This window comes from Tachypleus tridentatus, chromosome 13, assembly GCF_004210375.1.
Source record: "Tachypleus tridentatus isolate NWPU-2018 chromosome 13, ASM421037v1, whole genome shotgun sequence".
Lineage (NCBI taxonomy): Eukaryota > Metazoa > Arthropoda > Merostomata > Xiphosura > Limulidae > Tachypleus > Tachypleus tridentatus.
In genome coordinates, this window is record NC_134837.1 from 62,694,914 (window position 1) to 62,712,915 (window position 18,002).

Below are 18,002 nucleotides of genomic sequence, written 5' to 3' on the forward strand. Positions count from 1 at the left end.
TTCTGCTGATTTGAATTTCAGTAACTGATAGATTTGTTTTGTGTAGCAACAACATTCCTCTGTTTATATTCTGTTTATTTATTCTGTCTTTCCTGATGGTTGTGTAGTATGGTATTTTAATTCTATTGGTTTTGTATAGTAAGGTTTCACTTAATATTACAATTTCTGGATTAGTTTGTGTAAATATGTCTTCGATCTGATCTTCTTGGAAGCTAGTGCACCTTTGATGTTGACATATACAACTGTGAATTTAGGTTGATAGCAGGCATCCCGTAAGTGTTGTTACTATTTGTGGTATGTAAGGTATGATGTGTTTATTTGCTGTGTTTATTAAAAGGTCAAAGCAATTTGTTGTTTGTGTGGGTTTTGTGTACTCGGCTATAAAGTCTGTGATGAAATTTGTAATTATGTTTACAAATGGGTTCGTCTTGTCGTTTGTTTGTTTCCTTAGTGGAGTTTTCATTATCTTGTGGTTTTGGTACATGTGTATTGTTGTGTTTTATCGCGCGTGCTATTGTTTATCACATATATCGATTTTTGCTGTTCGTTTTGTTTTGGTAGTTGTTGAGTGATTGTTTTTTTAAGTGTTTGTGCATATGTTATTTTGTCTTGTGTTGGTTTTGTTTGTTGTGTGTTAGTGACTGTTGTTTCGTTGTCATTTGTTGGTGTGCTTTTTTATTTCGTAGATTCCTTGTTTATATTTGTCACAGCCTTTATAATTTGCCATGTGGTCTTCGCCGCAGTTACAACATTTTGGTTTTTCTTGCCTTCTTTTACATTGTTGCTTGACATGCTGCTGAAACATGACCATATATCTGGCACGGTATATTCACGCGCTTCTGAAATCAAAATTACAATTTTATTTTTGTTTCTCAATAACTGAGCGATGAATCTGAAAGCTTGTAACTTTACAAACCAGGTTTCAATGCCAGTGTTGGACATAGCATAGATTTATGCCAAACAACGAACAAACATTTTCCCATTTTGTTATCTTTCTACTATCAATATTTTTTTTATTGTTTAATTTTCGTTTTTACAACTAGTGATTCATGGTTCCTTCCATGCTGCCACTGAAACGCATTCCGTATATTTGAGCCGTGAATTCGATACAAGTATGACAGGCCCCGGCATGGCCAGGTGGGTTAAGGCGTTCGACTCGTAATCTGAGGGTCGCGGGTTCGAATCCACGTCGCACCAAACATGTTCGTCCTTTCAGCCATGGGGGCGTTATAACGTGTTAGTCAATCCCACTATTCATTGGTAAAAGAGTAGCCCAAGAGTTGGCGGTGGGTAGTGATGACTAGTTGCCTTCCCTCTAGTCTTACACTACTAAATTAGGGACGGCTAGCGCAGATAGCCCTTTAGTATCTTTGTTTTCGTAGCTACACACAGTATTTGACAAGGGACTGTGTGCGCAGCTCACCACGGATGTCAAAACGCGTTTTCTAGCGGTATAAGTTCGTAGACATATTGCTGGGTCACTGAGAGGGCGGGAGTGTTTCCTAGCTGCTTCATCTCCAATGCAGCGGTACTCAAGATTTAGTAACCTGAGGACTTTAATTTATTTTAAACTATTTTCGCGGACCTCCAAACCTATCGATATTTTTTTGTTTTAAAAAAACAACAACATTCGTGTACAGAAAAAAACGTATTGTCGAGGTTAGCGCCCTAACCACCTAGCTATGTTAAGTTTTACGAGTACGAAAACACATAGAAGTCAGCTAATAATCTGTTTTAGAAATAAAGTTACCTCTGTTAAGAACATAATACGATGTATTTCAATGTTATTCATTTGAACTATTTTTTATACATAACCCTTATTAGCCATCTTCAGTGAAAGACGACCGTTCTACGTAATTGGACGTTCTTCGCAAGAATTCGTACGTCGTCAAAACTCTTTTTAAATAATGTTCATCTTTCTGGAGGGGCTAAAAATAACAAAAAAAAATGAGTCGAACTAAAACGAGACATTTGACTTAAAGTAGACTGAAGACGTATTTAATATGAAATAATATGTCTTCTTTTTACCGAAAATTCCGGAAAAAATTACTGACATGGAAAAGAAAACTGGACGAGTTTTATCACAAACGAAGTAGAAACGAAAATAACTACAAAGTAAACTCAAGCAATAGGCACCTAAACAAGAGGCTAATAATGAGATACAAAATAAATGTAAAAACAACTCTCAGGTAGTAATAACAGTATATAAATTTGTTTTTTAAACCCGAATTTAATGTCACATACAGACTTACAGCTGAGCCACTTAGAGGAAGGGCAAGAAATAAAAGATAAACTCTACCATCTGAATGAACGATTTATAAATAACAGTCTGGATTACTTTAAAAGTTATTAATATTTCTCTGTGTTTGCTGTTAAGTGAGAAGCTAAACAATGGTAGTCTATGATCAGGTCAACGCGGGGTATGAAACCGAACATGTAGAGTGAAAAATCCTCACAATTACCTCTGACTAACCTGAGAGAGCGTTTATAAAATGTGTATCATGTTACTAATCTTTTGTGTGAAATGAGACGTTCATAACAACACTAAAACATGGCTCGGAGCGTATTCTAGAACATTTCTTAAATTCGTTGGATTTTCATGAACAATGGGTGGCAAATAGGAATGACTTCAAATGTAAAAAAAAAAATTAAATCTTTAAAAGAACTTCAAGACTATTTATTGTACAAGTGTAATAAAAAGTACGAGGGTCATGTTTGTAACAGTTATAGTTTAAGGATGTATAAAACTGAAGCAGAGCGCATTTAGTTCTTGGATGACAGAATAGACTCGCTGCTTTCTAGATTCTTCGATTGATATAACTACATGATGTTATAAGTCACTTAGAAAAGTTTACACTGGAATAGTTTAAGTGGAAAATATGGTAACATCAGATAATAGTTTAAGTTAAAACCATTGGTTAACATGTCAAAACTATGTTAAAATATGGTAATATAAGATAACAATTTAAGTTATAACCGTTAGTTAACATGTGAAAATTGTGTTAAAATATGGTAATATAAGATAATAATATAAGTTACAACTTTCAGTTAGATGTCAAAACCGTAAGGTAAGATAAGAATTTTAGTTACAACCATTGGTCAACAAGTCAAACTACGTTAAAATATGGTAATATAAGATAATTATTTAAGTTATAACCACTAGTTAACACGTCAAAACTATGTTAAAATATGGTAATATGAGATAATTATTTAAGTTATAACCACTAGTTAACACGTCAAAACTATGTTAAAACATGGTAACATAAGTATGTATAAACGGCTGGTGTGGGTTGAAAATATTTTTTATGTAGAAGAGTGAACAACGTTTTGACCTTCTTCGGTCATCGTCAGGTTCACAAAGAAAGAAAGAGGTAACTGACCGGAAGCTGACCACATGTTTGAAGGGGGTTGTGTAACTGAGTGTAGGAATGTAGAGAGCGTGCTTAGACGTTTGATTATATTTTTTAATATAGGTATAAAGAAACAAAATAAACACAGCCATAAAACTATGCTCGCCAGATAAAATTAACGACGAATTAGACAAAATAAAACAATACTTCATCAATATCAATAAGTTTCCTCCACAAACCGTAGAAAACATTATACGCACACACCGAGAAAAAAGCAAAATCAACTAACAAAAGTAAATAAATCCCACGATTTAAAAAAATCACCAAACCATATACTGCTGCATACAATATATTCCCGACATCAGGAGAAAAATAACCAACATTTGAAAAAACTAATAAAATATGACATTCCAGTTAATACCAAATTTATTCAAAAACCAGACACAAAACTAAGGTCTATACTGTGTAAAAACTACACTGACAAATACCACACCAACATTATTTATAAAATATAATGTGATAACTGCCACAACTTCTATATTGGAGAAGCAAGTAGAAAAATGGAAACCAGATTCAAAGAACACAAAAAGTCACCTTCATACGTTTTCGAACACTGCAAATCAAATAAACACAACATGATCATCGAAAACACCCAAATACCAAATAAAGAAACAAACATAAACAAACGCAAAATTGAAGAAGCCTTACTTATACAACAACTCAAGCCCAAAATAAACCAATACAAAGGAACACCTTTACACCTATATTAATAAATATAATCAAACATCTAAGCACGTCCTCTACATTCCTACACTCAGTTACACAACCCCTTTCAAACATGTGGTCAACTATCGGTCAGTTACCTCTTTCTTTCTTTGTGAACCTGACGATGACCGAAGAAGGTCGAAACGTTGTTCGCTCCTCTACATAAAAAAATATCTCAACCCAAACCAGTCGTTTTTATATATATATTTTTCCCTACAAGTGAGTTTTCTCATCATCACTGATAGTAATATAAAATAATAATTTAAGTTATAAACACTCGTTAACACATCAAAACTATGTTAGAATGTTCTTAACTTCAAACAGTTAGTTGCTTCTATTTTCTCTACTATGTTTAGAGCATCACATCAAACACTGACATCAATTTCTATGTTCACGAAATAAACCACATTTGTCTCCACAGAATTCTTTTACTGCGAATCTTTGTGTAACCGGCGACGTATTTCTGCAAATGCCGACTACACCCACACCTGGGACGGTAACATTCCGACTAGAACCACACCTAGTACTGTAACCTTACTACCAGACCCGCACCTGAGACGCCAACATTCCGGCGGACCTGCATGGCCAGTTGGTGAGGGCGCTCGACTCATAATCTGATGTTCACGGGTTCGAGTTCTCGTCACACTAAAACATTCTCGCCCCTTCAGTCAGGGTGGACGTTATAATGTGACGATCAATCTCACTATTCGTTGGTAAAAAAGTATTCGAAGTGTTGGTGGTGAGTGGTGATGACTAGCTGCCTTCCCTCTAGACTTACACTGCTAAGTTAGGGAGACTGCTAGCGCAGATAGCTATCGTGTAACTTTTCGCGAAATTCAAAAACAAACAAACAATCATTCCAGTGGCATCATTTTTTGTCAATCGATGAAAATCTGTAGTAAAATCAACACTAATAGGAAGTTATTAAAATATGATTCTTGTTACTTCTGTTCACCCCCTTTTATATTGTTAATAAATCGCCCTACAAATTATAGCTCTTGTTTGAGAATATATCTGGTCCATATAATGCTCAAACGGAACTTTCAAATAGACTTACGGCTGTTATAAACTTTAACACATCATTGGTTGTAGCCATCATTGTCGAGATATCCTCTTACGGACATACATTTAGAGAGTAAACCTACGAAACACCGATATTCCATTATATATTTAAAAACGGCTGGAATGGGTAGAGAAGGCACTATTAGAGGAGCGAACAACGTTTCGACCTTCTTCTTCTACCCATTCCAGCCGTTTTTAAATATATAATTTTCTCTACAAGTGGGTTTTCTCGTCATCACCGATATTCCATACCTAGATTGTTACTATCTTCTGTTAAGAAACATCAATATTCCATATATATATTGTTATTGTCTCCGATATTCCATGCCTAGATTGTTACTATCCCCTGTCGAAAAACACCGATATTCCATACCTAGATTATTCCTATCTCCTGTTCAGAAACACCAATATTCCATACTTAGATTGTTACAATTTCCTGTAAAGAAACGCCGATATTCCATACCTAGATTGTTGCTATCTTCTGTTGAGAAACACCAATATTCCATACCTAGATTGTAACTATCTAAGAAACACCAATATTCCATATCTAGATTGTTGCTATCTTCTGTTGAGAAACACCAATATTCCATATCTAGATTGTTATTATTTCCTGTAAAGAAACACCATATTCCATACCTAAATTATTACTTTCTTCTGCAAGATGTTTCCTTCTAGTTTACTATTATCGTGTGTTATGGTTCTATTTCTAGCTTCCTATAATCTTTTTTGCTTTCTTTCTTTCAACTTGTTTTCTCTTAGATTCTTACTATGTCTAGTTTGGTGTTTTCTTCCAGCATTCTAGTATATCTATTTTTCCTTCAAGTTTTCTTCTCTATATATGTTCCAATTTTCATTAAATCTGTATGTTTTCTTATAGCCTTCTACTATATTCATGTGTGTTTTCTTATAGCCTTCTACTATTTCCATGTGTGTTTTCTTCTAGCCTTCTACTATTTCCATGTGTGTTTTCTTCTAGCTTTTTACTATATATATTATATTCTAACTTTCTGTTATATCTCCATGTTTCATACCAGTTTTCTACTAACTTCATCTGCGTGTATTCTTTTGACTTTTATACTCTCTCCATCTATGTGTTTTGTTATACTGTCTTCTATAACTACGTATTTTATTTTAACTCTATACTACCTCCATTATGCGTCTTATTCTAACGTTTTACTAACTCCATTTACGTGTATTCTTTTGACTTTTATACTCTCTCCATCTATGTGTTTTGTTATACTGTCTTCTATAACTACGTATTTTATTTTAACTCTATACTACCTCCATTATGCGTCTTATTCTAACGTTTTACTAACTCCACTTACGTGTGTTCTTTTGACTTTTATACTCTCTCCATCTATGTGTTTTGTTATACTGTCTTCTATAACTACGTATTTTATTTTAACTCTATACTACCTCCATTATGCGTCTTATTCTAACGTTTTACTAACTCCATTTACGTGTATTCTTTTGACTTTTTTATGCCAAAACCTTCATCAGGCAAATAATAATTTTTGTCAACATAGCCAAGGATTTCTTATGTGCCTATATAAGGAAGGAACATTAATGGATGTGGCTTTGCTATAAGAAAAACAGACACACACAATCGATTTTAGGTCACCTTGAAAACGTAATAAACATTAACTACCAATAACCACGCAATACAGAAGGACAAATTAAGACAAACGGGAATTTAACAAAAGTAGTTATAAATAGTAACTTGAATTAGAATTATATTCAACTTATTAGACCGAGAAGTCAGAGTTATAAGATAATGAGCAGACAGACATGTGGTGGATTAAGGACAAACAACAAAGGAATGCAGACTGAGAAGAAACTAACGAGATACATTGGCTGTAGAAGTTAGGAGCTATCAACAGTATATTTCTCTTTTATCAATTTTTCACAACAGTAATGACCTGACATTTTTTGTTTTGTTTTATGTGCACTAGAGTGGATTTTCCGAGCTCTGCTGCAACGTTCACAGACCCCTTATGTGTACCGAGTAATCTCACCCATTAACCATAATTACATCCATAGCGATCTCGAGATGTATCAGTACCTGAAAAAACTTAACAGTGGTACTTGAGCACGTGTGCCTAATTTGGTCGATCTAGCTTGTGAGTAAAGACACGTAGAGGGGTTAAAACATGTCGTGCTCATAACCTGAATGGGCGAGGATTGAAGGTATAAACACAATATCCGATGTCAGATTCAGGCCCAACAACCCTGAAAACCGTCTTCTAGATCCACACCATACTTGGGTGACCTTTCGGGCTCATTTTAGACCATGTGGTAAGGGGGATAAATCATTTTGATAAAGACACTCCTAGCCTACATGCTTGGGTTAGCCCTACTTGCTTCAGAACAGTCCATAAACAAAAAGGCAAATTCATACACAATGCGAATCAATATAGGATACGCTCATCAGCACGAGACCGTTTGTGAACACAAGTAAAAATCAATCTAAGATTAGGTAGCTAGAAAATGTCAGCCTAGGCTGTACCTTTCTAAATTATTTTATACAGTAAAAATTCAAACACAACAAGTAAATTTCGTAAAACTTAATAACTCTTGATCAATAGGTAAAAATAAAATCCATTACTTTCCATACGGTAAGTAACATAATCCTAGCTGTCACTCAAACACTTAGCAATATAAAACCATTGCTTTCAATACCATGAGTAAACATAAACCCTGAAAAAGTCAAAACACTGGATAATATAAAACCCATTACTTTCCATACACTGAGTAAACATAAAACTTGTTAGTGCTCAAACACTGGCTACAATAAAAACTTGTTAACACTCAAACACTTGGTAAAATAAAACTTATTACAACTCAAACACCGGGTAACATAAAACCTGTTAACACTTCAACACTGGGTAAAATAAAACTTGTCAACATTCAAGAATATATTGTCTTACAAGACAGGCTAATACTGAAATATTGGTTAACATAAAACTTATTCACTCAAACACTGGGCACTTCTAATCACTCCTACACTCAGCGAACATAAAACCTATTATTTTCAGACAAGTGGCTTAAGACTGATGTGTAGCTTTTGTGATAGTTTTTTAAATAACTACTAACTGGAGTATCCGCCCCCTCAACGAAAGTTATGTAAATTTATGATTAATGAAAGGTTATCTTAGGAAATGAAAAGTGGTTTCCTTTATATATAATTTTAAAAAAAGACCCAAAATGCCTATAAAAACAGAAAAACACAAAATGTGAAACCGTAAATTTGCATGTATCTCTTCATGGACCCAACCAATCTTCATGCCAAATTTGGTGAAGATCCACCAAAAGGGGCGATGTAATGGTTTAAAGAAATCCTGCAAAAATACTCATAAAAACTGCAAGACGCAAAATTAAAAACTTATGTGTATTTTTCCATGGACCTGATGAACCTCTATACAAATTTTGATGAAGATCCATCCACACCCTGCAAAGTATTTACATAGACATATAACAGACAGTACTGTTACATTTATATAGATGGCGCTAGTGCATTAGAACCATGTGTGATGTATAATGACGTCACACCTATATCCTGAGAATGGAGAAAAATAAAGTTCTCCGTGATGGGAAACGGAGGTGAAAAGGGAGAATCGTGACCCCTATTCCAAATCTACATGCACACAGAATAAAATTTCGCGAAGTTGAGGGTTGCACATCATGTAATAAAATAAATGTTTACAGTATCATACAAACAAGTGTTCCATTATAGTATGATATACAACAGTAGTGAAGTGGATTAGGTTAATGTGTGGAAAGACTGTCATTATACTCTAGAAGGACAGTTTATCAGCTAATATACCAATATTATCCACATAAGGTACTTGGAGTCACTACTTTCACTGTTTAGATGACCGTTTTGAAGAAATCGATATTAAATGTTGATAAAAGCAAGCTTATAATATTTAATCTATCTTATCTCTAATGTTTAAATTATAATTTTCAAACTGCCTTACTTATAATGTTCAAACTTTCTGATTTATGATGTTTCAAGTAGTTTACTTCTATTGTTCAAACTATTCTACTTATAATATTTCAACACTATTACTTATAAAGATTAGAATGCATTGTTTGTTCAGTTAAGCACCCTTGTTGTTAAAGACGCTTTCGGTAGTGAACCCAATGATATCTTGCGAGGTTTGGCCCGCCCAGGAAACTTAGGTTAGTCTTAAATCCTTATCTATTGCAGAGTGATCATTAGAATAAAATTGGAATTAAAATTAGTGCCATGTAGAACAAAAACTAATAAACGAAACTAGATACTTCAAATATTCCTACCAACACTAAATGCCCATGCTAGAACTAACACACTATGGTAAAAGTTTTATTTGTTTAAGAAGATATCCAGGTTAAACCTATCACATCATGGTAAACGTTATACTTGATTCAGCCAGCTTAACAGAACAGGTTAGTCCTAAATTATAACTACATTACTATGAAAATTTCCGGAGTGGCTACAGAATATTCTAAGACTGAGAGAATCATCCAGCATCAGCACTTTCCCAGAACATGTTTAAGCGTATCGCTCTTGGCCATTACAGTATATGTTGATTGAGGAAGGTTATGTATTGGATATTGTGTTCAGACACTCGATAGGTAGTCCAGTTTGACCACGCGTAAGACAACGTGCACAATCATGTATGTTATGATGGTCTTGTGGTCACACTAAGGTACCATCTACCTTAGTAGATAGCATAGATCCCAGAGTCATATTCGTACAATGTTAAACAACTCACTGTAACGTGTTCGTTACCCTGTGCATGGGCACATTGGTCTACGCATCTAGTTTCACAACTTTGTGTCTATTGGTTTCCTCATCATGGTCGTCTATTCTAAAAACAACTGAAGTGAAATTTCAAATACCTTGTATAACTTTGAATTAACACAGGATCAAGATAATTCTTTACCACTGTTTCAGAGAGAACGTGACTGTTTCAACGTAATGTTAATACCTGCATGGCTGGTGGTTAGAGCACTCAATCTGAGGATCGCGGGTTCGCGTTCCCGTCACCGAACATTCTCGACTTTTCATATATGCGAATATTATAATGTGACGGCTAATCTGATTATTCATTGGTAAAATAGCAGCCTAATAGTTGGCGATGGGTGGTATTAACTAGCTACTTTCCTTCTATTCTAACCCTGCTACTAAATTAGGGATGGCAGACAATTTTCGTGTGGTTCTGATTGAAACTTGAAACAAACCAAAGTTAACACTAACAAGTTTCAGTAGATCAGTTTCCATAGTTCTAAATCTAAACACATCTGAGACAAACTAAGTTAGGGTTAACATCAAATTGGTAAAGAACATTTTATCTTGTGAAAAGACCAGACCAACGTTTTGTCGAAACGTGTAGTATGTTCTTCTCCTCAATAAATAAATCAGTTCATTACGCTCATAAATGTTTCTTTGTCAGTTTATTATTATATTAGCAAAATGTGCTTCCATACTCAAATGAGTTAAGATTTAAATCAGAAAATGATCGTCTTAGGTACTTATTTGCTTTGAATTACGTGATTAAAATATTCATTTTTTAAAATTTATACAATATAATGACTGAATTCCCGTTTGGTTCTGTTACGCTTTTTGATACAAAACACATTCCTTGTTCTTGCCAAGGGGGTTTATAGAAATTGGTACAGATCAGAATCTGTCATTGTCAAGGTTCTTATTTGAGGGTTTGTTTGTTTTGAATTTCACGCAAAGCTACTCAAGGGCTATCTGCGTGTAAGACTAGAGAGAAGGCAGCTAGTCATCACTACCCACCGCCAACTCTTGGACTACTTTTTACCAACGAATAATGGGATTTACCGTCATATTATGACGCCCCCACGGCTGAAAGGGCGAGCATGTTTGGTGCGACGGGGATTCGAACCCGCGACCCTCAGATTACGAGTCGAACGCCTTAATCCACCTGACCATGCCATCCATCTTATTTGAGTGATTATAGAAATTGGTCAAGAGTCTATTGTTGGCGAGGTCCCTAATTTGGGGATTATAGAGATTGGTACGAACCAGAGTTTATTGTTGGCAAGGGCGCTAATGGGGGGATTATAAAAATTGGTATAGATCAGAATATGTCGTTGTGAAGGGCCCTAATTGAGAGATTATAGAAACTGATACGAATTAGAGTCTGTCGGTGTTATTGAAGCGACAACTGATTTAAGTATTACTAGAGGTAAATTATTCTTTGGACTCAGTTACATAATAGCAAGGAGGGCGGCGCACGAGGCCTTTTGTTAGCGTATTTGGTCTGCAAATCAGAGGAATTATTGTTCGTAAGTCGTTGCTGTAAAGAGGGCGCTCTGTATTAGGGGCGGTGCACCATTAGAAGGACGGTCAAATCGCCCTGTTTGATCAGAGAATAGAATCTTAAGATTTGGTGATGAGTGTTGTTGACTGGCTACCGTTCCTTCAATAGTGTAGTGAATCAGTTGAAAATGGCCGTCTTGCTGAGTGGCTTTTAACGGAATTCCGAAACAAGTAAATAATGCAAAAGTTTCAGCTTTTTTTATTCCACGTTTCTGTCATTGAGTTGACCTGGTTTTTAGATAAGCATAAGAACAGAGATTAACTCAATATTTGTACCTCATTTAATAACGAGAGGTTAGCGTGTTGGACTGAAGATTGAAGGATTGAAAAGGCTTAACATGTCCTGCAGCTAACGTTATCGTCATATTATAAAAATTCTATTTGTTTCTAAGAGCTAAGTCCTTGTGTCAGTGGACACTCTTGGCTTGTTTCATTGCTCTCATCATCAACAAAGATAAAGGACGAACTTACTTGAACCTTAGTGCTGGGGAAGGTCACTGACTTGGCTATTGACCCATTCTTAGGTAAGATGCCGTTTATTTTGAAAAATTAAAATTACATTTAGTATTTTCTTCACACAAAGTGTCACATAATTGGTTAAAAGAAATAATTTCCTTTTGGGCCAAAGTCTCATGATCGAAGCTAAATGTGTATAAAAATACCGCCACTAGACAGAGCTCTGGCATGGCTTTGGACTAAACGTATCAAATTCACCTTAAAAGGAAGTTTGTCATAGTAACAGGAAATACGTCACGTTGATTTGGTTTGTTATCCAACATGGGTTTGAGCTCGTCTACAAGTTCATTTTCGGTCAAAGTTTTGCATGTGGGAAATAGGTTTGGTGAGCGCGCGAAATTTTAGCACAAAAGTTTAAATGAACGATTGCTGTTTTTATTTCATTATAACTTGTAAATATTTGTTTTTAATCCAACCCTTAAAATGTGGTAAATCGTTTGGAAAGACAGAAGAGGGAATCTTCAATAGCGGAGGCTGTAATTGGATCTCAATTTAGGAGATGGAACTATGAAGTTTGGTTTACATTTCGCGCAAAGCTAGCGGAGGGCTATCTACACTACACGTTCCTAATTTAGCAGTTAAAGACTAGAGGGAATGCAACTAGTCATCACCACCCACCGTCAACTCTTGGGCTACTCTTTCTACTAACAAATAGTGGAACTGACCGCAAAATTATAACCCCCCCCCCGGCTTACAGGGCACGTTTGGTGTGACTGGAATTCGAACCTGCGGCTCTCAGAATGCGGGTCGAGCGCCTTAAACACATGGCCATTTACTTGAAAAACAAACAAACTCGGAGCCATTTTATGACGCGCTAGATGTAAACCTGATATACGGACTGAATCGAACAGACGTGCATCAAATATTCCTTTGAATAAAGAAGAAATCAGTATGATAGTAAATAATATATTAACTATTCATTTTGACATCTGGTGTAAATAAATAAAATGAATTTTATTGTTTCCAGTTCTCTTTAAGGTTCTACCCATAATCGTTTTGAATAATAAGTTATGATAAGTCACAACATATTCCTTGTTAAAACAAGATAACACAGTTTTGTAAATGTTTGTTGCACTGTTAAATTTCACTGTTTGAACAGTACAATTAACCTAAAATTAGATACGAAGCCCATTTCAGTGTCACCCTGTTCGAGAGGTTTCGGAGAATTACCCCACCCTGACACACACATAGACATCAATGAACCTAGACAATGGCAAACCTAAAGAAAAGCAATCTAGGCTTCTGTGTTCTGTGTGTTTTCTTATAGCAAAGCCACATCTGTCTCTTTGCGGAGCCCACCGAGCGGAATCGAACCCTTGATTTTAGTGTTGTAAATCCGTAGACTTACCGCTGTACTAGGGGGGGGGGTGCATCGGTACTCTCCCCCAGTAAAAGGATAAACCTTAAGGAAGTTGGGGTGTAATTCTTTTGTATTTCCTAAAACGTTGGTAGTACTTCTATCGTATAGTATCGTACCTTAACCTAATATAAATATATTGGAACATGAAACAGGGTTTCGATATCTCTGGTGTGTGCAACACAGATAGTCCGTTGTGCAGTCTTGTGCTTAAATGCAAACAAACAAATATTCGAGCCTAAGAAAGTTAGATATCGTTATAACATTTGTAATATATATAAATGTATTACAATTATTTAAAATGGTGTTGTGGAATACACGTGTTAAAACTTTAAAAGATAAGTACCTCAAGACTGAGGGGAAAATCTTCTCATGGCTTCTTGGTTGGGGCTGGCCTAGAGTAGAACCCCGTCCAACATATCAATATTTGACCATAATTTAAAATGTGAAGGAAGTAGTAACTGTTCATGAAGTTAGAATTATTTTGAATAAGTGAAACAAATCTGTTATTTCTAAATCAGTAATTACTGATACCAAATGCTATTAATTTGATTACTGATGGCGGAAGTTGAGAGGAATCTCTAGGTCCTTCCGATCTCGAAGTTTGCAAAAGTTTCAGCTTCACCATTCATTAATGTAGGAAGTTTTTCAGCTATACTAATCTTTGATTTGTTAGGACTGTCTGAATTTTACCAATCTGCAGTTTGGCAGGACGTTTTGAACTATAACTGAAATAAATCCGATAGGTGTATTCGAACTATGACAATCTATAACTTTAAAACCTTTTGATTTATGTAAATCTTTAATTTTGTAGGACTATTTAAAATATGACAATCTATAATATGGTAGCACTATTTCAACCCTAATATAACCTATTGGTTCATCTCTGCTATTCTACACTCCAAACTTCTTCGATGTTTCATATATGAAATATCAATAACAGAAAAAACAACATTAAAAACTACGTTCTTTTAATAACCGCTAACGAAACCTTAGGTACGATGATTATTACATTTTTACACTTCGTATTAAAGAACAACAGGTAGTCATGATAAATAACGCAAACATTCACAAAATTCGGTTTAACTCAACTTCACTCTCAGGACATGAAGTTCAACATCAACATTTTTAATCTATTTTTTTCGATAGATTTAAAAAAAAAAGAATCATGTGTGTGAAAATATTATAAGATTTTCAAAAATTACTAATATTATAAGATTTGTTCACAAATAAATTGAACAAACATGCTTGAGAACAAATGTTCTTAAAACTGGTCTAACAATGTATACTGGTTTATCATCTACAAAATAACTTAATTATTTTACAATTTAGTGTACGTGGAACAATGAAACAAGGCAACATAAGAAACGTGAGGAAGAAATTCACTCTCAAGGTTTTATTAAAACACAGCACTGTCTTATTATTTCTCAAACAAACACGTGGAAATGGTTTTATAAAATCAAACGAGGATTATATCTTGTACCAAGTAAGTCTGAGGGCTTATAACGATACTTTTGGTGAGCAGTGTGTAAACAGCCCATTGTGTTGCAACAAAACAGAAACAATTATGAAGAGTAACTATGGAAACCAATGATAAAGAAACTAATAAGTTGGAGCTACATCTTAGGTCAATAAAGTGTGGTGATATTTATGAACGTGCGTAAAGAAAATGAATATACCAAGACCTTCCGGGTTTATCTTTTGTTTTCGAATTTTCGTACAAGGAACAAGGGCCATTTACACACAGTTGTTCTTAATTTTTAAGAGCTAGACTAGAGGATAAACAGCCAAATTTTACGACATTTATCTCTTGAGAGAGGGTTGTTTCTGTCTGATGGAATAGTTGGATCTAACCTTTATTGCAACAGCGCATACATGGTTCCAAAATATAGAGCGAATTTTTGTAAGAGAGGAACACGAACCAGGAATCCTCAGATTCACAATCCAAGCACCGCTAAACCCTAAAGGCCACACTCTGTGGCTGAAACAGACTCTGTCAATAGACGCCATCATGTTTTAAGCGTGTTTTTCACAACAAAAAATTAAACAAAGACCGTCTACACTTTCTTTACCACGGTAAATCGAACATCAAATTTTAAGGTTATGAGTCTCCCAAATTATCGATCTATAGAACAGTTGTTGTTGTTGTTTTGAATTAAGCACAAAGCTCTGCCCACCACGGGTATCGAAACCCGGTTTCTAGCGTCGTAAGTCCGCAGACATACCGCTGAGCCACTGGGGGCTACAGAACAGTTAAAGACGCATTTTAGTCACCAAAAGTTTTGCCAACTGTAAAAGATTGAGTTCTATTTAATTGTTAACAAGGAGTGAGTCATATTTAACTGTTAACAAGGAGTGAGTTCTATCCATCTCTACAAATTCTTTGCACTCCTGGGGTTCACTTTGCGCTGTGGGAAAAGATAACCCATTGTGGATTTTTATTGCTTCACGAAACAAAACACAATTATCTATTGACAATTGCTAAAGACGCTCTATAATTATCCATTAATCAGCACGTTGTGATGCAGATTTTGAGGGCGAGTCAATCGCATCAAATGTATATATATATGTAAAATGTGTAAGTATTTAAAGATGAGTATTAATGGAACAGATCTCTTCCTATTGAATGTCCGAAATGACTTAATATGATACATAGGTTATAGTTTAGTTGTTTTTTTCATTTCACGCAAAGCTGCACGAGGAATATCTGCGCTAACCGTCCCTAATTTAGCAATGTAAGACAAGAGGGAAGGTAACTAGTTATCACAATCCACCGCCAACTCTTGAACTACTCCTTTACCAATGACTAGTGAATTGACCGCCACATTATAACGCCCCCTTGGGTGAAAGGGCGAGCATGTTTGGTTGGATGGGGGTTTGAACACATGATCCTCAGATTACGAGTCGAATGTCCTAACCACCTAGCCATAGGTCATACATAGTACTGAAATGAGTTTCAAAATAGAGTATATTTCACAGCTAATAAACTAATATACATTCATAATCAAGGAAGTAAATATTATATTTATTTACACGGGTAACACCGCTAGGGAGATTTTGTAGGTTATTTCCTTTTTAATTTCATCCTTCCAATAAATATTTACCTTACACACTTGTACATTTTGTCGCGGTTATGAAGACGGTCTAATGAACTTAAATCGATAACTACCATTTGACATTACTGAAAGAGGTATTAGGAAGAGAAAAATCCACTTCCACTTTGGTCAAGAAGTAGCCCCAATACACCGTGACAAAACTAGAAAATATAAACGGAAATACCACTCTTGACACTCTGTCCAGCGTTCCGCTTTTTGACTTTTCGTAAGACTTGTTCCGGAAACTTTTGCTGTCTAGGCTCGACTGTGTTGTGTTGTAGTCACTCCCACTTTCAATGACATCTAGGTTCGGTATAGAAGGTTTAATGTTCCATGCTTGTTCTGTATCAGCCTGTTTCGAGGGAACCTGTTTAAAATACAATTTATTTGTATTGTATTAGCATTTTGCCACTTATCTAACAATGAACATTCTGGCAAGCTACTGCCATCTATCGAAGAATTAATCATTGCAATCAAAAATAATTTGACTAATAATAGAAAAATCACCATTATTGCAATTTTTCTTGTAACACTGAACACAATAATCTGCTAGTTTATTTGAAACAGTCAACCAACCAATAAAAACTAAGAAAAACATATTTTAGAAGTTAAAACTCTGTCATAGTAACAAATACTGATTTATATACACACGTTATGAACACATTGAGTAGATGACAATAAGGTAATTTCATCATTGTTCTATCCAGTATAATTGTTTTATAACTTTTGGAAACTAGACAAAATTATGCATATTTATCCTTACATGTTATACGTAAACAACTTTTGCGATTTCTTTTAATTTTGTTATACAAAGTTTGATTTTTTTTAAAGTCCTTAAAACAAGGAGCTGCTTCCAGTTCTAGTTATGAATATTCTTAGAAATTCTGTTTTTTAATTGCTGTCGCTTTTTGTATAGAATTCATGTGTATCGTTAGAGTTAGGTGAATGAAAATGTTTATACTTACAACTTACAAATAATAAAATCTAAAGCTCTACTGTTACTATTTACAAAAGTGTTTGTTGTATTAACCAATTAAATTAAAAATGGCGGTATTGGTAGGTCTCCATATTTTGCTATAGGAGGAAAAAATTATTTTCAAAGCAAACTTTATGAATGTGTGTATAGAAAATCAGTACAGAGGAGACACTTTCATCCTTCTTTGAATATACGTAAAGTAAAAATCAATAACTGTAGCTTAAAAATGCAAAATTCGTTCATGAGAGTATTTGGTAAGCTATCACGAAGTATTCGTTCCTTTTCTATCTATGTTAAAGAGAAGAAAACTCTTCTAGACGATATTTATACAACAAAAAACGGAAAAATATAGCTATTTTAGTTGAGGCAACTTCCGTGCAGAAGTCATTATCTATTGAAACAAAGTTAATTTATTAATAGGTCTACAACTTTCTTAGCTTTTTGAAGTATCGATTTCAATTCTTGTTTTTTTCTTTTCTTTTATAGGTGTTTATTACAAAGCCATATTGCCACTTCCGCAATTAACTTTCATTAAATCGATTTGATG

At 34.9% G+C, this 18,002-nt stretch overlaps 1 protein-coding gene across 1 annotated transcript in view; it reads right to left on the bottom strand.

Moving 5' to 3' along the window:
• Positions 1-16,464: 16,464 nt before the first annotated feature.
• The window catches only part of LOC143239557 (gamma-aminobutyric acid receptor subunit pi-like), a 31,641-nt gene continuing 30,103 nt past the window's right edge, over positions 16,465-18,002 (bottom strand). The window contains exon 8 of the mRNA XM_076480742.1: positions 16,465-16,846. Coding sequence (XP_076336857.1) covers positions 16,550-16,846 — 297 coding nt within the window. The 3' untranslated portion in view covers positions 16,465-16,549. The remainder of the gene's footprint in view (positions 16,847-18,002) is intronic.